General features: G+C 40.4%; 1 protein-coding gene across 3 annotated transcripts in view; it reads left to right on the top strand.

Annotated features, from left to right (window-relative positions):
* Positions 1-24,330, top strand: part of trmt11 (tRNA methyltransferase 11 homolog) — a 70,234-nt gene that overhangs the window by 22,254 nt on the left and 23,650 nt on the right. For 2 of the 3 annotated variants that reach the window (XM_041188087.1, XM_041188089.1), the window contains 3 exons: positions 1,833-1,905; positions 7,897-8,028; positions 16,859-16,979. In XM_041188087.1, coding sequence (XP_041044021.1) covers positions 1,833-1,905; positions 7,897-8,028; positions 16,859-16,979 — 326 coding nt within the window. Of the gene's footprint in view, positions 1-1,832; positions 1,906-7,896; positions 8,029-10,513; positions 10,653-16,858; positions 16,980-24,330 lie in introns of those variants that run through there. The other variant, XM_041188088.1, reaches the window with a different exon arrangement.

The following is a 24,330-nucleotide window of genomic DNA, read 5'->3' as shown; positions in this document are numbered from 1 at the left end:
GGGGTCACTCAACTTCTGACCTCCTTACAGCTTTGGCTCAAGAGCTGAATGCCAGAGGTGAGTTGAGAATGACTGCCCTTGACATCAAGGCAGCATTTGACCAAGTGTGGCATCAAGGAGTCCTAACAAAACTGGAGTCATTAGGAATCAGGGGAAAACTCTCTGCTAGTTGGAGTCATACCTAGCATGAAGGACGATGGTTGTGGTTGTTCGGGGTCAATCATCTCAGCTCCAGGATATCACTACAGAAGTTCCTCAGGTTAGTGTCCTTGGCCCAACCATCTTCAGTTGCTTCATCAATATCCTTCCTTCCTTCCATCATAAGGCACCCAGCATCACAGATACCAGTCTTCAGCCAATTCAATTCATTCCATGTAATATCAAGAGAACGGGGTTGTTTGCTGGTGATTGCACAATATTCAGTACCATTCATGACTCCACGGATAGTGAAGCAGTCCATGTCCAATGCAGCAAGACCTGGTCAATATCCAGGCTTAGACTGACAAGTGGCAAGTAACATTCACGGCACACAAGTGCCAGGCAATGACCATCTCCAACAAGAGAGAATCTAACCATTGCCCCTTGATGTTCAACGGCATTACCATTGCTGAATCCCCACTCTCAGCTTCCTGGGGGTTACTATTGACCAGAAACTGAACTGGACTAGCCATATAAATACAGTGGTTACAAGAGCAGGTCAGAGGCTAGGAATCCTGTGGTGAGTAACTCATCTCCTGACTCCCCAATGCCTGTCCACCATTTACAAGGCACAAGTCAGGAGTTTGATGGAATATCATCCATTTGCCTGGATGAGTGCAGCTCCGACACACTCAAGAAGCTTGACACTATCCAGGACAAAGCAGTCTGCTGGCTTGGCATCCCTGCCATTAACATTCACTCCCTCCACCACCGACGAACAGTGGCAGCAACGTGTCCCATCCGTAAGATGCACTGCAGAAACTCACCAAGGCTCCTTAGGCAGCACCTTTCAAACCCATGACCGCTACCATCGAGAAAGACAAAGGCAGCAAATATATTGGAACACCAGCAGCTGGAAGTTCCCCTCCTGACCAACCATCCTGACTTGGAAATATATCGCCGTTCCTTCACCGTTGCTGGGTCAAAATCCTGGAACTCCCTCTCTATCAGCACTATGGGTGTACATACACCACAGAAGTTCATGAAGACAGCTCATCACCACCTTTTCAAGGGCAATTAGGGATGGGCAATGAATGCTGGCATAGCCAGTGATGCCCACATCGCGTAAATGAATAAAAAAAAGCGGTTTTGTGAATCAAAGTTGAGCATTGTATCATGAAGAAAGAGGCATTTTGCATAGCACTTATCACCTCAGGCCATCGCAAAATGATTTACAGCCAATGAAGTACATTCGAAGAATAATTGCTTTTCTAATGTACATGATTACTATAAGTACAATTCTCACCTTCATCCTTCATACAAGTCTGTTTGTCTTTGCAAAGAGATTGGTCTGCTTGATGAATGATTTATCATATCATTTGGATAAAAACAAAACACAATCTTTTTATAAAGTTGGAGTGTTTCCTAGAACATGGTTTTCTCCCGTAACAGCTTGTAACATCTCTTCACACTGACTGAGCTGCAGTTTAAAGTGCATTTATGTTGTGTTTCAGTTTGTAAAAACATTCACCTGTGCCCAGAAACCACTCCATAGTTAAATTCAATGATGTCAAAATGAGTGAAGAATTGAGTATAAAAGAAAACAATGCTAGTCACCTCAATTGTTGGGATTCTTAATTTAAAGATAATTTTTGTCAAGGCTATTTTTCAAATTGGCAAATTTTTTTTTCTAGCTCCATATGGTGTAAGGGAATCCACAAGGAAAACAGGATCACAGAAAGAAATTCTAAAACCGACGGAAGAATAGTAAGTATTAATTTGATTTAAACAATTAAAATACCTCTGGATACAGCAAATACTAACATCTTAACATTTTTAGGTAACTTATAACAACAACATGTTACGGCTGCAGCTGATATTAATCGCTCCCAGAGGAAACTTGTCTTACTGATCATAACTTTTTTTTTGTATTTTGAAAACGAGGAGAAAACCACTGATCCCAGAAACTTAGAATCCCAGTAACACTTTTAGGATTCTAAAATTAAAAGAATTAAAAGAATTATTAACAAGAAGAAAAAAAACTTAAACACACAAGATTGAAATTACAGTTAAAACAGTCTTACAAAACATTCCCCCAAAAACCCAGTTGGTCAGAACACACGAGTAAACTACTTGGCAACAGCTCCCTTATGGATTTTAACCATAAAAATCCAGTAATATTACCTAAGGCAAAACCTGCTGCTATTTTAATAAAGTATACCACACAACATCTCTCTCTCTTCCACTCTGCTGTTGAAATATAAACACTGAAGTAAGTTCAGGAACAGACTGCTCTCTGAACACAAAGATTTCTTTGGCTTGAAACTGGATGGCTGCTTCAAATTCACAAATTTTCTCAGCACAGACCTGGTCTCACGACATCTCCCCCACCTAGCCAACGCAACTCAACTAAATACCTTTCCTTAAATACCCTTTTTCCCTTTGATCTTAGAGTTCATTTTTCTAAGCACCTGTTTGAACTCAATTTTTCCAAAATATAAAAATCTTTCAAGTTTTCCTATTGCCTCCATTTTCGGATCAAAGAAAATTTAATAACCCCTTGTTTACCTATGAAACCTTTGTAAGTTGTAAAAGTCCCTTGTCACTTCTAAACTCCCTTTGAAACTTAACAGCTGAAAAATCAAGTTCCTACTTCACGCAATGCAAATTCCAAACCCAACTTGTATGTTCAACGTCACCATAGTATCTCATTATAAATGCATGCATCTGTCACCTTTACCTTTCATCTCTCCGCTCCCACAGACAAATTGTCTTTACTAACCTTCCCCCAATTTAATTACTTACACATGCACACATACACACTCTCTCACAGCCTTCTTTACAGAATACCCAAAAATATTTTTAAAAATAACAGCCATTTTCACAAACATTATAGACAGAAGTTTTGAAAATATTTGAAGCTTTGAAATTACTTTACAAATCTATTACTACCTTACGTGGAAAAAGTGCTTGTCATAAAATATTGTTCTAGCAGCCTCATGGAGACTTCTCAGTTTGTTTTCTTCCTTCATCAGCTGATCTATGTCTTCATATGGCTCCCTTTGCTCTACTGAATGCAGACACTTAAGAATGGCCTGGGAGCTGATTTAGAGTGAACTGACTCCTGGAAGTGGTTGTGCATGTACCAGCATTCAGTAGTGTGTTTTTCTGGGGCCAATCTTATAGGCAGGTTTAAAGGACAGTGTATTAAAATGCTCCACGTTAGTTGTTGCATCTAGTCAATTAAGGCATGAAGTTGCTAAAAAGGGAAGGAGATTCAAAGCTGAGTCTCTGGCACTGCTGCCAGGTGATTCTTTTTTGATAGGTAACTTGTATATGTTGCCATTTGTATTTTTTCTAGACAGAGATTGGGAAAGATGGAGTTGGGTGAGTACAGAAAGCTCTCTCCTCAGATAGCCCTTCATATTTAAATACTCAGCAACTTGAATGCATTCTGAATCATGAAAGAGACACTGATGTGAATTTGAATTTCCTCTAAAATAAAAGCAAAATACAGCAGATGCTGCCAAACCTGCTGAGTCTTTCCAGCATTTTCTGTTTTTATTTGAATCTCCTCTGCCTGGCAGAAACTGAAGGAAGTTAAAATCCTATAAGTACTCTTACTGCTCGTTTTAGTCCAATTTTATCATTGCTGTTCTCTTGGACAATTGGTACATTCATCTGACAAGGGCGGGTGCTTCATAAATATATGCGAATTGGGGTCATATCAGGTAGAAAGGATACTGATGCAATTTCAACTGCCTACTGAGCAGGCTGTCCATTACACAAGCTCTGTAAAGAAAGTTTAAAATTTATCCTTATGGAATCAGAAGGGGCAGGGGTGCAGCTCCAGGCACCACAAAAGAAGTTTGGATTGCTCCCACCTTGGGATCACCCTCTCTTCCCAACAAACCTTCGAAACTTACCTGACGGATGGCTTCTAGGCTGCTGATCTTCACAGGCCGAAAACCACCAAACTGCCTTTGAATACCTGTTGTATATGACCGGATGGATGTTAAATGAGGCCTGGACAAGAAAATGGAGCGGCTTCCCACTGTTGATCTCAGGTTGCATCTTGCTGGCTTCCTTCTTTGCAGTAATATATTTCAAGATGTCAAGCTCAACAGCTAGGTGGCACCATTTATCTGGTTACAGCATGAATTATAGTCTCTGTGCTAAATGCAACCTTAAATCCTTTCTAGTGGACAAAAATAAGTCCAGGTCCAGGGAGACGGTAAGAGAGTTTTTTTTGTTCCTTTTATTTTGAAGAAATGTGCAATAAGTGTGCTCCTCAAATATTGTTGAAATATCTAAAGCTGTATTTGAAAGTGATCTAGGGGCTTTAGAATTGATGATCAGTGTCTGACTACTGGAGAACAGCCATCAGTAAAGCAAATAGAATGCCGAACAATATCACCAAAAGACTAGAAACTCTGAAGCGTGCTAGTCAAACCAAAGCTTCAATACTGTGCAACATTTTAGTCACTGTGACACAAGAGATATTCAGGTGCTGGAGGCAATACAAAAAAGAGCTAGGAGACTGATCCCTAGTGTCAGTGTTACGAAGAAAGACTGGGGAAATTTGGACTCTTCAGCCTCAAAAGGAGGAGAACAAGGGACGATTGAGGTACATAAAACAGTCAATTTTTATGGAATGGGTTAATCCAAAAAACAATTTCTAGGTGAATTTCAAGCCTAAACAGTGAACATGAGGAAACAGGATGAGTGATTAATACAGAGTGTGGATGTGAGATTTCTGGAATTAAGAAACAATTAGATGCCTCATTGGGAAAGAGAAAGATCTTTCTGAGTGAATTGTCCAGGAGGCACTGAATGACCTTCCTCATTGGTGTTTATTTTGTGAATGACTCTCTTACTAATAGAAACCATTAATTTTCTATTCCTCAGGACCAACATTCCTCACTTTGATCAATAAGTTCAACCCACCCCCAAAAATAAAGTGGAAATGATTGCCAGATGATCTTAATTTAAGCATCCTGTTCGAGTTTCTTTTATTTCATTGCATTCATAATTTCCTTTCAGATTGTTCTACAAGTCATTATTCTATGTCTCTTTACAAGCTGCAAATGCTTTAATATGTTCATGGGTATCTTATCTTTATATAATGTTATAAAATATTCATTCTTCATATTGCACAATGGGGAGTCACATGATTAAGTTCAGAGGCCACATAGACAAAGGAGAGCCAATGGATGTTATCTACTTGGACTTCCAGAAGGCCTTTGACAAGGTGCCACACAGGAGGCTGCTCAGCAAGAGCCCATGGTGTTAGAGGCAAGGTACTAGCATGGATAGAAGATTGGCTGCCTGGCAGGAGGCAGAGAGTGGGGATAAGGGAGTCCTTCTCAGGATGGCGGTTGGTGACTAGTGGAGTTCCGCAGGGGTCAGTGTTGGGACCACAACTTTTCACTTTATACATTAATGATCTAGATGAAGGAACTGAGGGCATCCTGGCTAAGTTTGCAGATGATACAAAGATAGGTGGAGGGACAGGTAGTAGTGAGGAGGCGGGGAGGCTGCAAAAGGATTTGGATAGGTTAGGAGAATGGGCAAAGAAGTGGCAGATGGAATACAGCGTGGGGAAGTGTGAGGTCATGCACTTTGGTAGGAAGAATAGAGGCATAGACTATTTTCTAAATGGGGAGAGAATTCAAAAATCTGGAGTGCACAGGGACTTTGGAGTCCTCGTCCAGGATTTTCTTAAGGTTAACTTGCAGGTTGAGTCGGTAGTTAGGAAGGCAAATGCAATGTTGACATTTATTTCGAGAGGACTAGAATATAAAAGCAGGGATGTGTTGCTGAGGCTTTATAAGGCTCTGGTCATACCACATTTAGAATATTGTGAGCAATTTTGGGCCCCGTATCTCAGGAAGGACGTATTGGCCCTGGAGAGGGTCCAGAGGAGGTTCACGAGAATGATCCCAGGAATGAAAAGCTTAACATATGAGGAACGTTTGAGGATTCTGGGTCTATACTCAATGGAGTTTAGAAGGATGAGGGGAGATCTGATTGAAACTTACAGAATACTGAAAGGCCTGGATAGAGTGGACGTGGGGAAGATGTTTCCATTAGTAGGAGAGACTAGGACCCGAGGGCACAGCCTCAGAGTAAAGGGAAGACCTTTTAGAACAGAGATGAGGAGAAACTTCTTTAGCCAAAGAGTGGTGAATCTATGGAATTCATTGCCACCGAAGACTGTGGAGGCCAGGTCATTGAGTGTATTTAAGACCGAGATAGATAGGTTCTTGATTGGTATGGGAATCAAAGGTTATGGGAAGAAGGCGGGAGAATGGGGTTGAGAAACTTATCAGCCATGACTGAATGGCGGAGCAGACTCGATGGGCCGAATCGCCTAATTTCTGCTCCTTTGTCTTATGGTCTTATGGCTGTAACTGAAGATGTGAACTCTGTTAAAACTTTAATGGATATAGCTCCAAAATAGTTGTAAACAAGTAAAACATGTCTATAATTTAAAAAATCTCAGATTTTAAATTACTTTGTAACATGCTCAAGTTGCTAACCTGATATTATCTGGACTCTACAGTTCTCTTCCAATCACTTACTCTTTTAAGGCTAATGGTCAATGTTAACATGTTAAATATTATTAATAACATTATTGTGCTGTGATCATATAAGTGAATAATTGTTTATTTAACAGGCTAAGCATTAATTTTGTTTACTAAAACAGTCATGTCTTCACTAAGTTTTGGAGAAAATAGATGTCATTAAAAAGTGGTTGAATGTAGATAGAATCGCTAATGGACTACAGGCCTCTATTTAGCAGTGATTTAAAGATTCTAACCCCTTTGAAAGTGGATCCTACATATGTTATTTTTTGGTTGTTAAGGTTACCTAAAGGTGAACTTGGGCAGCATACTACATCTGTACAGTTAAATCAAAAAGTGAGTATTTTACCACAGGTTGGACCTGCTGTGAATCTAATGAAGGGAAAAGATTTTTAAATGTCACCAGTCTAATTTAAAATAAATATGAACAGTGAAGAGCAGCTTTTGTCAGTAAGAATGGGTGAAGTGGCCATTCTAAGGTATATTGCAATGGAACAGAAGAGAAGAGCGGGTCTCAGAAAAGTGCGGAGGATTTAGGTGACACATGATTCACAACAGGCATTACACCAGGCAGTGGCTGTACAGCAATGTTGTCCAAATCTTCTCCAGCTCGATATCAGTAAAACTGAAGCCACCCGCTTCACCTATGTGCCTCCAACTTCAACTCTATCAACCTCCCAGGCTGTCACCTCGGGTTAACCTCTGATATATGGAACCTTAGTATCAAGCATGTATCAAAAGACCCTGTGCTTTTCTTCCTCCCCTACATTTTCACTAAGACTGCTTTCTTTCACCCTTGACATTTAAACTGGTTAAGTATTTAACAGAGCTTATGAAGCATTAAAGGATAATTTTCGTAGTTGCCCCTTGTTGTCTTCTATTTTTCTGCACCGCAAAGAAAATAATATTTTTTGGGGTTGTGCACTTCAAAGCCATCAGTTCTGTCAATTTTTTTTAAACTAGGGAATTAAGGTGAAAAATTTGTATTTTTCCTATCTGACATTTGAAAATTTAAACTTGGTTCCATGTGCCTACTTTAAAAGCTAGAGGGAAGAAATTGAGGCATTCAAGAACTAAATAACAACAGACCAATTAATAATATAGACTCTTCGTAGAAAATAAAATTTCTGTCATCTGAAGAATGATCAGATTTGTTCTTATTACCTTTCAGCATCGAAAGTCATGTCCCAGTCTCCATGAGTTATCACTTGAGTGACATTTTCATCGACCTGCTGAACCTTGCTGCAGAAAACCTGGTCATGAATGGTCGTCTGGTTTACTGGCTACCTGTATATAAACTTGAGTAAGCATTTATTTATTTTTATACTTTTTGAAAATATACTGTTTTACTTCTGAACTTTCCAATAGCCTGTAATAATAAATCTGGTGGTGTTCATATATTTGTCTGTCATTGAAATGTTATTTGCGTATTTTAGCACTATTATTCTACCATCATGAAATAAAGTATGAAGGTATAAAGGACACTTCCTTGGGATTACTTTGTATTGGGCTTTTTAGAGTCCCACTTGCTCTTTTTGAAGGGATATATGGAACAGAAAGAATAGATCTAGTATTCTCCAAGAGTATTGCTGAAAAAATACATTTTGTTGAAGCTTTTCATCTTGCACTCATCAGGACAATCACAAGAATACCAATTTCAGGGTAAGCAACAACTTTATACTGTATGAGAAGAGAGTGCTGATTGGTTGGCAAGTGGACACTGATTGGTAGAGATGTTGCTGTGGAAAATGGTGACTGAGAGTTAACTGCCAAGCATTGTTTGAAATTTTAAATCAGGTAGCTTGACTCTGATTGGTCAAGATATTGCCCTGAGGAATGAACCAGCGAATGGCTATCACTTATTTATTTAGCTGAGACAGATGCAATGTGCGTACATGTTCTTTCTGTCTGCAAATAACAGGCCCCTATGTATTAATGTGTGTACCTTCCAGTACATGCAAATGAGCCCGACTGACTATCTTAAATTGGTTGCCAGTGTAACTTTGAGCATGCTGGGGATTACTTAGCAAATGTTATCTAATTGTGGAATCACATCTAATGTTGGACACTGTGTTTTGAGTTTTGCAAGCATGGGCTGGTGGTATACGGTCTGTACCTTGCCTGTTGCAAACAGTGTCCACTTACCAACCAATCAGAACTCTCTTCTCATGCAGTATAAAGTTGTTGCTTCCTCTGACATTGGTATTCTTGTGATTGTCCTGATGAGTGCAGCACGAAAAGCTTCGACAAAATATCTTTCCTCTGCAATAGCCAAGTTCTGTACTACGAAACTCTTCGCCAAGGTGGTGAACAGATTAGCTTAATTTCAGACAGTTGCCAGGAAGAGGAATGAAGTCAACAGGGAAACAATACAATAGTCAAATAACACAGTGTTTATGCTCATTCAGTGAAGCTAATGGTTGGGAGGAGGAGGAAAGCTACTACACTGGCCCAAGTGACTGTACAATTGAAATGTCAGTATTTCATAGCATATAGAAGGAATGATATTTCCTCATAGATGCAGTCAAGGGAAACCTAATAGTCTTGTTGAAATCATAAAATACAATAACACTTCTGTTCCTCCACATCATCCTCTGCATTGACATAAAACGCCATTCTTTAAAAAAGGAAAATCATACCGTGGCTGTATACCTCAAAGACTGGAGATTGTTTCAATTATGCAAAATGCTTTGTGGGTTCAGGTGATGTTAGCTTGAGCTTTGCTCTCTCAGTTGTCTGAATCTATGTACTTTACCAGTTCGTAGCAAACTCTAAACTGTATACTGTGGAAATGTATATTTAGAAAGGTAATTTATTCAAATTTTGGTGTTGATTATTGCTGCTGTGATACTATATGCACTTTGTTATGCAGTTTAAAAATGCCAGAATTAAAGTTTGAAAGGCCCCATTAGGTATCACTTTACATGGATTTGAAGCACAACAGAATTTCCTCATACTTATTTACAGTGTGCTGCTCATGCTTAGACTAATTAGATGCTATTCAATGTTCAGTTGGTTTTTTCCAAGTGGAACTGTTCACGGCAGTGGTCTCCCACCTGCTTCTGATATGTTCATAATACTCCAACAAGAAACATATTAACAGGAAGCTTTCACAAGTAAAATTAACAGTCCAGTATTACTGTGATGTTTGCAACATTGCTCATACCTTCTAGATCTTATCAGGTTCATATGTTTTTGTTCCACACAGTGCAATGTGCAAAGTACTTTCATTTTTTTGCATTTCAAAAGCTCATGAATAAAAATTTTGAATTTGGAAATAAAGCAGCATCAAGTATACTAAAGAGAGGATATGCTTTCAGTTATAGAGTGAAATGTTACATGAAATCAAACTTTCAGTAAATTACTTTTGAACCTTTTCATTACTGCTCAGAGACAGTATGTTTCATTTGATCAAATGTTACAAATGGGGGATCCTTTGGAGCCAGCCATGTAACATGAGAAATATCTCTACCAGTGCAGTTAAATGGATAACTGCTGACTGGAGATATTTAAGAGTTTACCTCACAAGTGGTGATATTTATCGTATCAAGTGATGGCCCTGAGATATATCCTTTTTATTACACTTGGCTTTCAAAAAAAAAAATAATTTTTTGTTTTGTAAGACCAGATGGGTTTGAGACTACTTTCTGAAGTTATACATTTTAGAATTGGCGTATACTTTCCATCAGTCTTTCTTACCATTAGACTTAAATCCCAAAGTATTACTGAGATGTTGCTGATTATCATTTTAGAAATGGTGTATAAAAATGATTGTTCATCTTTTTTAGGAATAATAGTTTGCAAGGAAACTGTAACTAATAGACTTCAGGTCATAATGTACCTGTGAGTGATATGGCACAGCGCTACAGCATGAAGAACTATTATCAAAAACTATCTGGTTGAAGCAATGTAGCCAAAGCATCACACAACATTTAAAGGTTTGTAGCCCACAAATGCAAAAGGAAATCTTGAGTAACACACAAATATTTTCACAGCATTTCACTTCAGCCGCATGTAAAAAAAAAAGTCATATGCATAGATCAAGATTTATGTATATTTCATGGTTTAAAATGAACTTTTTTCATCTCATATTTGCTGTATCTGCAGAGGCTAATAATGAATAATCACAGAATCACACAGTGCAGAAGAGGCTCTTCAGCCCATCGAGTTTGCACCGACACATGAGAAACATTGACCTACCTACCTAATCCCATTTACCAGCACTCGGTCCATAGGCTTGAATGTTATGACGCGCCAAGTGCTCATCCAGGTACTTTTTAAAGGATGTGAGGCAACCCGCATCCACCACCCTCCCAGGCAGCGCATTCCAGACTGTCACCACCCTCTGGGTAAAAATGTTTTTCCTCACATCCCCCCTAAACCTCCTGCTCCTCACCTTGAACTTGTGTCCCCTCATGACTGACCCTTCAGCTAAGGGGAACAGCTGCTCCCTATCCACCCTGTCCTTGCCTTTCATAACTTTGTACACCTTGATCAGGTCACCCCTCAGTCTTCTCTGCCCCAACGAAAACAAACAAAATCTATCCAACCTCTTTTCATAACTTAAATGTTTCATCCCAGGCAACATCCTGGTGAACCTCCTCTGCACCCCCTCCAGTGCAATCACATCCTTCCTATAATATGGTGACCAGAACTGCACACAGTACTCCAGCTGTGGCCTCACCAAGGTTCTATACAACTCCAACATGACCTCCCTACTTTTGTAATCTAAGCCTCGATTGATAAAGGCAAGTGTCGCAAATGCCTTTTTCACCACCCCACTAACATGCCCCTCCACCTTCAGAGATCTATGGACACACATGCCAAGGTCCCTTTGTTCCTCAGAACTTCCTCATGTCATGCATTCATTGAATACTTCCTTGTCAAATTACTCCTTCCAAAGTGTATCACGTCACACTTTTCAGGGTTAAGTTCCACCTGCCACTTATCTGCCTATTTGACTATCCCATCTATATCTTCCTGCAGCCCAAGACACTCAACCTCACTGTTAACCACCCGGCCAATCTTTGTGTCATCCGCAAACTTACTAACCCTCCCCCCCACATAGTCATCTATGTCGTTTATATAAATGACAAATAATAGGGGACCCAGCACAGATCCCTGTGGTATGCCACTGGACACGGGCTTCCAGTCACTAAAGCAGCCTTCTGTCATCACCCTCTGTCTCCTACAACTAAGCCAATTTTGCATCCACCTTACCAAATTACCCTGTATCCCATGTACATTTGCCACCTTTTTAAGTCTCCCATGTGGGACCTTGTCAAAGGCTTTGCTGAAATCCATATAAACTACATTTAGATGATTTAGATGAGGGAATTAAATGTAATATCTCCAAATTTGCGGATGACACAAAGCTGCGTGGAAGGGTGAGCTGTGAGCAGGATGCAGAGATGCTTCAGTGTGATTTGGACAAGCTGAGTGAGTGGGCAAATGCTTGGCAGATGCAGTATAATGTGGATAAATGTGAGGTTATCCATTTTGGTAGCAAAAACAGGAAGGCAGATTATTATCTGAATGGCTATAAATTGAGAGAGGGGAATATGCAACGAGACCTGGGTGTCCTTGTACACCAGTTGCTGAAGGTAAGCATGCAGGTGCAGCAGGGGTAAAGAAGGCAAATGGTATGTTGGCCTTCATAGCCAGAAGATTCAAGTACAGTAACATGGATGTCTTGCTGCAATTGTACAGGGCCTTGGTAAGACCACACCTGGAATATTGTATGCAGTTTTGGTCTCTTTATCTGAGGAAGGATGTACTTGCTGTAGAGGGAGTGCAGTGAAGGTTTACCCGACTGATTCCTGGGATGGCAGGACTGACATATGAGGAGAGATTGAGTCGATTAGGATTATATTCGCTGGAGTTCAGAAGAATGAGGGGGGATCTCATAGAAACCTGTAAAATTCTAACCGGACTAAACAGGGTAGATGCAGGAAGGATATTCCCGATGGTGGAGCAGTCCAGAACCAGGGGTCACAGTCTGAAGATATGGGGTAGACCATTTAGAACTGAGATGAGGAGAAATTTCTTCACCCAGAGAGTGGTGAGTCTGCGGAATTCATTACCACAGAAAGTAGTTGAGCCCAGAACATTGTATGTTTTCAAGAAGGAGTAAGATATAGCTCTTGGGGTGAAAGGGATCAAAGGGTATGGGGGGAAAGCGGGAGCAGGCTATTGAGTTGGATGATCAGCCATGATCATAATGAATGGCGGAGCAGGCTCGAAGGGCCGAATGGCCTACTCCTGCTCCTAGTTTCTATGTTTCTACATCAACTACACTACCCTCATCCACACACCTGGTCACCTCCTCAAAAAATTCAATCAAATTTGTTAGGCATGACCTCCCTCTGACAAAGCCATGCTGACTACCCCTGATCAAACCTTGCCCCTCCAAGTGGAGATAGATCCTGTCCTTCAGAATTTTCTTCAATAGTTTCCCTACCAATGACGTGAGACTCACTGGTCTGTAGTTCCCTAGCTTATCTCAACAACCCTTCTTAAATAGCGGAACCAAATTAGCTGTTCTATCATTGTCTTTTTAATTTTTGCAATGGAATCCTTCTGCGGTAGTGTCATCTAGAACTATAGTTTTCATATAATTCAGTGGCACGTTAACAGGAAGCAGCATTTGAGCGCACGCTTGAACAGAGTCAAAATAAATTGGGGCTGATTTAGAGTGCATTCACCTAGTGCTAACTGTAATGACTCACGATGACATTCATGATCTTATGGCCCCCTTTAAGAACACATATGTGGCCAGCTGCATTTTGAAAGTGATCTAGTGCTGTTTCAGTGATAGGCCCCTTTTAGTATGGAGATTGTGGCCCCTTTTAGTATGGAGATTGTGGGTTCTTTCATGTAACTAGGACCCAGATTACCATTTAAGATCTGAACTGGTCAGAGCCTGCGTGGTTCTGTGCAGGTGAGGTGATGGAACTGAAGAGGCCCAGCTGCACTTCACTGCAATTGCTGCTAGCCATCACAGTCTGATTTTGAGGCCTCGATCCAGGGAGCCTGTTTAGCACGCTCTGCCAGTTGGTTCCTAAAGGTCAAAATAGATCCCATTGAGTCATATGTTCCTGCCAAACTCTGTTGTTTTTATCTTACCCCAGCTGCCAAATGTCTGTTGCTACTACTTTTACAGAGGTAGTGCTTCAGGTAATGAAAGACTGGGAAAGCCCTAGCTTTGAAAGCACTAACCCTAAATTTATGTCCCCTTGTTACTGATTCATTGGCATTGGAAGTAATCTTTGCCTATTTATCCTCTCCGTATCCTTCCTTTCTTTACTTCAGTTATTTTCCCCCATGTGTTAATCTTCTCTGCTCTTGTGAATAAAACTTTAACATTTTGCAGATGTTTCACTATATATATATATATCCTCTCATTCTAGTTATCGACTAGCAAACCAATGTTGTACTTTTGTCCAGGGTTCTAATATTCTTTTGCAATGGGGTGCCCAAAACATTACATGCAACATTGTGACTGTATCTGAAATAATGCTGTACATCAATTCACTGCCACCTCCTTGTTTTTGTATTCAGTGTTCCTACGTATAAAATCCAGGAAATCATTTACCCTTTAATGGTTTTTTGATTGTTAATCTTGTCTATAGCAATTTCTGTATTTGCACCTTAGGTTTCTCTTAGCCTGCACTCCATTGAAGGTGAATCCCATTTTGGGTTTTATTTTCATTTTTTAAAATGTTACATAATCAGATTAGTACATCAGAATTTTATTGAGCTAGGTGTATGGATTTCCAGATTTGCTTTCATTTGTTGACGGAGGCTTCTAATAATACCAAGGGCAATAATTGCATTAAACCTTTTAGTTCATCTCTGGAAAAAATGTAAACTTGGTAAATAGTTCCAGCAGGGGATGCTACAAACCAAGAATTCAGTCAAATCAGAAAATACTAGATTGAATTGTATAACTGCAATCCTTATAAACTTATGAAAATATTTTCATAGCCTGTATTAGATTAACTGCTACAGATCTTCCAGTGCTGTCTATTTAGGCTGATGCAGGCGAGGAAGATTCAGTTTCACAGCCACGGGAACTGATGTGTTCATGACAAAGATCTAGAGAGGGAAAATGTCCTCTGTGCACTATATGTACTGAAATCATAAACTGCTTTACAAATATTGTATTTATGATTTTACTCCAGATAGTACATTGAGGAAATTGCCATCTTTGTATGGCAACCTGTACTGCAGATTCACAATTCATGTGTATTTTATGTGTCATAGCTGATCAGCTGCTTCATTGAGGAAATTTGTCTCGTCAACCATTAGGTTTCCATGATCGTTTTCTGTCTTGGTTACTGGGGTTTGTAGTGTGTGTGTCCTAATGGCAGTTACCCTACATAGACATACACAGATAAGTCAGATTTGCAGAGGATCTTATCTAGTCTTTTCTTTTATTCCTTTTCGCATTGCTGTAATGGCTCTGTGCTGTTCTCCTTTATCAAGGATGACAGGCCATGTTAATTTGCAGAATTCTCAATAGATATAATCAAAGCAACTCACCAAAGGATAATGTATGACGCTTTGTTGAGTGAGCTAGATTACTGTCCTGTTGATTGTTGGTTTTTCTTTTTTCTTCCCCCATTTCAAATCGGAACACTGCTTTACCTCATGGCACTGGACCTGACAAATTAATATGGGATGGGTGGCTGGAAGGGTAGCATAGCAGATATTGACTTTCTGACTTGTCTGGTACTCAAATGGGCTTTTTCAGACCAGCTCCTACACCCCAAGAATATTTATCCAGCCAAATTTTTATATCAGATTGATGGGTTTTGAGTATATTTGTGATTTATTAAATACTTCCACTATTTTATTTTTAAATGCTTTGGGGTCCTAAGGAAAGATTTTCGAGCTTGTGACATATCACAGCTTGTGTCAATTAGCATATCTTTGCACTGGATTTCTTTTGCAGCTAATCCTACAACTTCTACCACACAATATAATGGTTTTGACATTTTATGATTATGGTGGTGATAAATATTTGACTACTGTTCTGTTTAATTCCACCAATGTTACTATAATGTGATAGCTCTGAAAGGTAAACAAATACAACTAACTTCACATTACGTTACCCTTGGCTGCAGTGGAAATGCAGGATTCAATCTGACAGCAGTCCAAACAGTTGAAAGAAAACTATAAAGCAAAATAAATTTGACGGTACATCTCCATAATGAAAGGAAATTGAGAAAGTGTTTTCTTTAAGTTGGGCTATCTAGGTTAGTGTTTTACCAAAAATGAAAAATGCTTCAAAGGAACACAAAATTCAAAATGGTCAAAGATTTGTGATTCTTACGAAATTTTTTGGTGGCTTAAGAACTTCTCAACTACAAAACCTTGTATTTATTTGTTACACCTTTAATATCAACAAATTCCCCATGGCAGTACAGAGTTGATGTTTTTACACAGAACAATTGAACATTTCCTTACAACACGACTCCAGTGCCCCATGTAGGATATTTCTCCAATACAGTCCACTTCTCTCATGAAGGCAGTGACTTATGCCCAGGTAGGGTTTCACAGACACCAACCACTTCTGGTAACTTTGTTTAAGTGACCATTCTTCAAACGTGAATGTTGGTTGGCTATTGGCTGCATGTGAGATTGCAGCGAGCTTGATCGTGCTTGCACCTGACGTCTGCTTTTCAGCAGGAGTCACAAGTTAGTGTCAGGAATGGAAACATTGCAGATTGTTCACCCACGCCACCCCAGCCTAGCTAAAAAAGTAAGTGAGACAAATCATCGTATTGGTCTGATTTTTTTTTTAAGGATATTTCGTTAGTGTTTTCACAAAAATGGTCAAGCAAATAGCAGCCATGTAGCAGAGAGAGTTTATGATCCTTCGCCCCTACATTTTTATCACTCCACTCTTGTGGCATGGGTGTTCCTGATAGAAGATGGATTAAAATTACAAAGGAAATTTATCATAATAGTCCTAAACATAGCTAACATGTCCAAATATAAGTGACTGTTAAGGTTAAGGCACAAGGGCATGAGATGATTTCTGACCAGAGCCTTCAAACATTTCTGTTTAGGAAGCAGCTGTTCCTTCCACCACTATTTCATAATTTTCTCCTTTTTTCTTCTCTCAGCTACTCGGAAGATGTTATCCCCCAGCATCCTTGCCTGAAACTTATTAGTAACTGTGAACAGTCTCTCACAACCCATACATCACGGCAGTTAATTACAATGGAAAAGGTGAAAGAATTTGAGGTATGAAAGCAGCGCTTCTGTTTATTTTTCACCTTTTGGCTTTACCAGGAAAGGGGTTGTGCAGTTACCATGTGGAATACTGCATTTTTAATGGGGAAGGAAGAGCCTGAGGTTGTGCTAAATAGACTCCCTTATCTGTTTTCATCATGTGATGTAGGCAGAGTTGTTCAATTATGACTTTACTTACATTTTATGCTTGTGGTGAGAAGAATATTAATGTAGATGCATACAAATTATTTGCCCTGAATGTTGAGTGCCATCTGCAGACGTGTCTAAAATCAACAAACCTAAGAAATACTTAAGATTTGTGAAATATTTCTCTCCATAATAGTGTCTATGGGCATTTTCCTTTCAACTGAAGTGTTTTAATCCTCTTTTGATTGGGATGGAAAGTTGCAAGGTTAAGTACACAGAGATTGTAAAATGCTGGGAAATGCCAAGGAAGACAATTATTGGTGGATAAGTAATGTAGGATACACAGTCAGATACCTCAGAAAAAAACAAAAATTACTGGAAATACATAGGTGGTCAAGTCAAACTTTGGGGATAAGGTACAGGCAATTGGGCTTTCTTGGTTGCAGTTTTCCAGCATTTGCAGGTATTTGACTTTTATTCAGATTTTCTGGAATTCTGTTTGACTTCATTTTGAGTAAGCAGAGAGAAGTTTTGCAGGACTTCTCCTTGGGAGACTCAATGGGATGACTGGAGTTCATGATATAGCACATTGTATATGGCCTATAGAAAGAATAATGTGTTGCGTGAAATGGACTTTTCTCGACCACTGGGATGAATTTTGATGCTAGTGTGCTGATCCCGACATCGGGATGAATTCTGGATTGGGACCCAGGAAGAGCACGTCGCAATTTTGCAAGAGCAATCTTCCTGGAGGTGGACAATTAAGAAGCCGAATCTGGGAGGCCTGTCCAATCAGGGTCAGTGTCAGGGCTTCAGCATTGGGAAGTCCAAACAATGTGGCGCATGGAGATGGCTCCTAGCTGCCCTTGCAGTGTGTGCGATGCCAGCTCCCAGTAGGAATGGCAGCAGTATCATGGGAGGGATATGGCTGTTTTGAAATAAGGCAAGCATTAGTGGAGGCATCAGTCTCCACGAAGTGGCTGAAAGGGTGTGCCTGCTATTGAGGATGGAGTGCTGACAAATAAACGTAAGCACCAGTTGAGTCACAGCTCAGACCTCTCACTGCAAAGCCAGCTCTGACCTGTTGCTGGACTCTTGACATAATACTGGGAAAGTTGCAGCCTTTGGGGAAATGGCCCTTGATTGGGGCCTTAATTGGCTTCATTCCCTGCCTAACTCCATCGAACAGGCTACTGATTGTTGTGGCAGCCTGCTCCGAGAATGCTGACTAGAGCCAAGATGGCACCGGGGAGCCCTGCAGCCGGGATTTCTTAGTGCTTTCCCAGCAACCCCACGCTCCTATCTCCAAAGCCGTTTCCACAGGACCAGGAAAATTCAGCGCAGTGAGTTCCTATTTTCTGTCATAAATACACCTGCAGTTCAGCTGCATGTCAATTGTTCCTAGTAATCTTTTGCTTTGGATATGTGTAACTGAAGGCTTGTGCCATTCTCTGCAAAATAATTGAATTTTGCACTTAGTTACTCACTTCCCCTTCCCCTGCCTTCCTAACCCACCTTGCAGCCCTATCTCATTGAAGCCCCTGGATAACGTAGTGTTTCTGCATGTTCAGATGACAACCAGTGTGAATCGCAGTAAGAAACCTCCATTCCACCCTTGAAAAATGTGGTCATTTCAGCCACTTGGATGAGTCTTAGTCAAATGTAATTGGAGCTGTATTTTTATGAGATGCTCGTGTGAGCTCGATAAAGCAGGTTGCCTCAGGCTTCTTTTCTGCTTCGCAATTCAAAAATAAGATTTCTTTATTAAAAATGTAATTGTATCCTGCAGACGCTGTTTTAATAGATGTATGGCATGAATCATGAGACATCTTTATAAAGCCAATCTTCCCTACAGTCATTGTCAGTGTTGTTTTTAACTATTACATGGCTGTGAACATTTCAGCTCCATTTTAGGATGCCTTCTTCTGTTCTATTAAGCTGCAATAAGAAACTCCTGTTATTTTATCCTGTTAGTGTTTACTCTGATAGATTGTTTTACACTGTAGCTTGGGTGTGACAGACCACCTTCAGAGAAGGTGCTTCTGTTTTGTACTATACGGCTGGTCCTGTGGAATCCATCTATTTAATATTATAGGGCAGATTTGTGATAGCACGAGAGAAACAATACAGTTCACAACTTCCTTTCTGGTTGATGGACCTTAGTCCACTGTTGAGGAAGGTCTTTGCAAGCCACTGATGGCTGCACCACTGGCCTGTGCAGACAGGCTAAGCTTATACAAGACAGTAAAAAAGCTGTGGGATGAAAATTCCTTGGGCCCACTGCGCCAATGTATGTATGGTGAAGCGGACTCCACTAAGCTCTGCTTCTGACTATGCTGAATGTAAGAAGAGTAGGGCAATCTGGCAATGGCACCTCATTTAGACACTTTGGCAGGCACGTCTAGATATGGGTGCATTTGTGTGCCCATTAGAGAAGGGATGGTGGAAGATGTGGGAATAGATGGTCGCAGGTGAGCCCTCCCCTCAAAAAAAAAAGCTTCCTGCGATTGCCTTTCCTGTGTTCCTTTTTAAGGAAGCCGATCAAAAAATCTCTCTCAATTACCAAAGAGAAGCACTGGAATAGGAGAAAATAGGGCAATTTTGATATCCAGGTGAAGCCCAGTGTGAAGAAGGAATGGGTTGTCTTATAGTCACTTTTGAGTTAATTGTATTAAAGGAAGTATATGCTTATGCTCTGTTATTCATAGAGGTTATATTCATGCAGGAAATGGTGCAATTATTTACTTAATATAGAGTTATTCAATTAGATAGTTAAGCATTGCATGTTCATGAAGTCTGGTGTGATGTCAGATAAGAAGGAGTTATGACAGTGGTGACAATGGTCCGTGTTAAAAAGACGAGGGTGCTTCATTGATATATTGTGTTCCACAACCATCACTGAGGGGTCCTCATCCTGATGCCCTACTCAATGTTCTTCTGGTTCAAAGCAGCTAGGCTTGCTTCCCTTCCTAGGGATCTCCATGTCTAGAACAGGTTGTTCAGACCACAGCAAGCTGTGACTATGCAGGACACAAGATCTTGCATTATTTGCATCTGCTAACAAAGAAATTGGACTTTCAGCAAGTGGTACCATTAAAATTGAGGAGAATACCGGTTGAAGCTTGCAATTCTGTTGTGTCATCTAAGCAACATATTGTAGGAGAGTAGGGGAATTCATGCATGATATGAAGGCAGCAGCTAGATAGCAGTGGCAGAGCCAATAGGACACATTGTAAAATTTGCACTTGTTAAGACAGAACATTAAAAGATTTTGTGGGGCTAAAATTCTACAGTTAGCACAGTTGTGGGTTTCATGCTGCAAAGTGTGCCTGTGGAGCAGTGCCACTAATTGCCTCGACATCCTGCTTCAGCTAATGCGCGTAGCAAACCCAATGGGATAAGTGGAAATTCTGAGCAGCAGGTCCAAATTAAGAGATCTGCACATTAAAAGGGAAGTGCCTGCATATGTGAACAAATATTTATTTTGGCCTTGACCAACAACAAAATCAATTTCAGATACTTGTTAACCTTGGTTAAGGGAGAGGGAAAGGCACTAGGCAGAAATGAAATGAAAGGAAACTCGACATGAAATCATAAAACAGCTTCTGTGGGAAAGTGAAGTACGGTTTATAGCACTTGAGCTCCTGTTTAATTAGTGGGTAAATGGAGATGCCATTGCATTAGGTCGGTGTGAGAAGGGCTGTACGATTTCACATTCAAGTCATGTTCTCCCAGAGAACAACAGGGCAATATTTCTGGAAGCAGGTAGTAAAGAGATTGTGCAGGAGCTTGAAACAACAACTTATATTAATGTAGTACATTTTATGTAATAAAATGTCCCAAAGTTCTTCTCAGGAACATTATGAAACAAAATATAACGCATAAGGAGATATTAAATCAGATGACCAAAAGCTTGGTCAAAGAGCGTTAAGGAGTTTCATAAAGATGGAAGGCGAGGTGGAGAGGTGTAGGGGTGAGAATTCCAGAGCTTAGGGATAAAAACAGAAAATGCTGAAAAAACTCAGCAGATGGGGCAGCACCTGTGGAGAGAGAATCAGAGTTAATGTTTCGAGTCAAATAGGCCTCTTCTTTGGAACTCTCCATATTCAACTTGAAACGTTAACACTGTTTCTCTCTCCACAGATGCTGTCAGACAGGCTGAACTTTTCCAGCGCTTTCTGTTTTTAGTTTGGATTTCTAGCATCTGCAGCATTTTGTTTTATGGCTCAGCTTAGGGGCTATGCAATTAAAAGCATGGCCATCAGTGATGGAGCAATTAAAATCGGGGATGTTCAAGAGGCCAGAATTAGATTAATGCAGATATCGGGGAGGGTTGCGGGGCGGGAGGAGATTACAGTTATAGGGAGAGATGAGGCCTTGGAGAGTTTTGAAATCAATGGTGAGAAATTTAAAATCAAGATGTTGCTTGACCAAGAGCTAACGTGGGTCAGTGAGCACAGGGATGATGGGGGAATGGAACTTATCAAGAGTTAGGACATGAGCAGCAGAGTTTTGGATGACCTCAAGTTTATGGAGGGTAGAATGTAGGAGGTCAGCCAGGAGTGCATTGGAATAGTCAAGTTTAGAGATAACAAAGACATGGATGAGAGTTTCAGCAATAAATAATCTAAGACGTGACTGAAGTCAGGTGATGCTATGAAGGTGGAAATAGGCCATCTTAGTGATGGTGTGAATATGTGGTCAGCAAATGTCACACCAAGGTTGCAAACAGCCTGGTTTAATCTCAGACTGTTGCCAGGGAGAAGGATAGAGACAGCAGCTAGGGAACAAAGTTTGGTGCAAGGATGGAAAACAGTGGTCTCAATCTTCCCAATAATTAACTGGAGGATATTTCTGCTTATCCATTTTGGATGTTGGATAAGCAGTCTGACAATTTAGCAAAGTGGAGGAATCAGGAGAAGTCGTGGTGAGTTAGAGCTGGGTATTGTCTGCATGCATTTGAAAACTAGCGCTGTGCTTTTGGATGATAATATTGAGCTGCAGTATAGAGCTGAGAAATGGGGGGGGTGGGGGGGTGGTGGCAAGGACCTAGAAGCAACTGTGTGAGTGAAAGAAAAGAAACCATTGCAAGTGATACTCTGAATATGATTAGCTAAGATTGGAACCAGATAAATGCAGTCCTACCTAACAGTGGAGAGGTGTTGGAGAAAGATAGTGTGATGAACAGTGTCAAGGTTACAAAATGGGTCGAGAATGAAGAGAGGGCAAACTTATCTCTGTCAGTCACATAGAATGTCATTTTGATAAGAGCTGCTTCGGTACTGTGATGGGGGGAAACGTGATTGGAGGGATTCAAACATGGAGTCCCAGAAAAGATGGGAACAAATTTGGGAGTTTATAACACGTTCAAGGATTTTGTAGAGAAAAGGGAGATGGGAGATTGGCGATGGGATGGTAGTTTGTAAGCACAGTGGGGTCAAAGGTTGTTCTTTGATGACAGTGGGCTTAAATGAAAGAAGGAGAGCACCTGAAGAGCAAATTGTTAACAATATCAGATAACCTGGGGGCTAGGAGGGGCAGTTGGGTAATCAGTAGGTAAATGGGTAACAGGATTGAGGGGGCAGAAGGTCTGCCTTGGACAAGATGAGCTCAGGAGATGAGGGGAGATAGGAAAGTGACTAAAGAAAAATGCAGTTAGATCTAGGAATAGGGCAGGGGGCATCTTTAGAGGAAGTTTGGACTGGAGGACTAATGGAAGGGAAAGACTGGGCAGAGGAGCTGAATGGCTCAACCAGTTGTCTGCCGCATACTTTTAAGTCTGCATCCCTTGGACCTAAAGGAGCAAAGATGAGTGTTGTACTGGGAGAACAGCCAGGATATGACAGAGTAATGGTTTTGTTGGGGATTAGGTTTTCAAAGTTGGAGGTGAGGTACGGTTGAGCAAATCAGTAGCTTTAGAAATGTTGTGTTGAACAGAAGCCAAAGGCTAGACAGTTGGGGTTTTGTAAGTGCCGTTGTAAATGTATTGAGGATAGTTTTTTTCCAGGAGAAGATTCAGAAGGCTTTAGGGTTGAGGTTGAAAGGGGAATGTGAGTGGAGAGTGATACAAGAAAGTGATCAGAGATGTCCCTATCTCTGATTTATATGATGGGACTAGCATCCTCAGCAAGTGGCCACATCTAAAAGCGATGCTGTGTTGCCAGCCCTCTGGTTCGTGTTTGGTTCAATATATAGATAGTAACTATTGGCTGGTTTGAGAAGAAGGTAATTTTTCCTCAAGTGCAAACTTGCAAATAAGCTGAAGTAATCAAACTTGTGCTTAGTGATGGTGATTTATTGATACAATGGGCACCTGAACTGATCTGAACAGGAAAGTTGGCAACATTTCAATTGTTGCTTCTCATATTTTATCTGTGCTACCATATCAGTTGACACTCCAAATCCTATATAAATTATTCCAGTTCCTGATGAGAGCACTTCACAGAAACTGAACATTGGCAGCTTACTCGGTTTCATGGGTAATGGTTGTTAAAAATCTCTCTTTGTTTATATAAAAAAATAAATTACCCTACAATGCTGTTTCAGATGTAATAAATGATGCCAGCACACTGTGTTCTTGAGCTTTGTGTATGAATTCCCATGTGTTTCAACAGTAATGTATGCTGGGCATTACTATATTGTAGAAAATTGGATAGACTGTAAACACATTTTAGTTATCCCAACATAGAAATGATTCCCATTGAAATAGCATATTGTAAAACTTCTACAATATAGAGACAAAGGTTGCCCAAATGTGTTTATTGGAGAATAATATTTATGAGGTTTAAATAATATTCTAAATTCTCAGTGTGGTTTATGATTGTTATCTGAATTTGAAAAGTAGGCTATGGCTTTGGATAATACTGTTTTCTAGGTTCTAAGTCTGCTCAAAAAGTTGCCTTTAACTACAAACATGCAGAAGAGATGGGAATAAATTTGAGAGGTGACAACACGTTCAAAGACTTTGTAGAGAAAAGGGAGGTTGGAGATGGGATGGTAGTTTGCAAGGACAGTGGGGTCAAAGGTTGCTTTTTGATGACAGCAGACTTAAATGAAAGAGGGAGAGCACCTGAAGAGCAAATTGTTAACAAGATCAGCTAATCTGGGGGCCAAGAAGGGAAGTTGGGTAATCAGTAGGTTAATGGGTAACAGGATTGAGGGTGCAGGAGGTCTGTCTTAGACAAGATGAGCTCAGAGATGAGGGGAGATAGGAAAG

The sequence above is a fragment of the Carcharodon carcharias genome, chromosome 5 (assembly GCF_017639515.1).
Source record: "Carcharodon carcharias isolate sCarCar2 chromosome 5, sCarCar2.pri, whole genome shotgun sequence".
Lineage (NCBI taxonomy): Eukaryota > Metazoa > Chordata > Chondrichthyes > Lamniformes > Lamnidae > Carcharodon > Carcharodon carcharias.
This window is presented reverse-complemented; position numbering and strand designations above follow the sequence as displayed.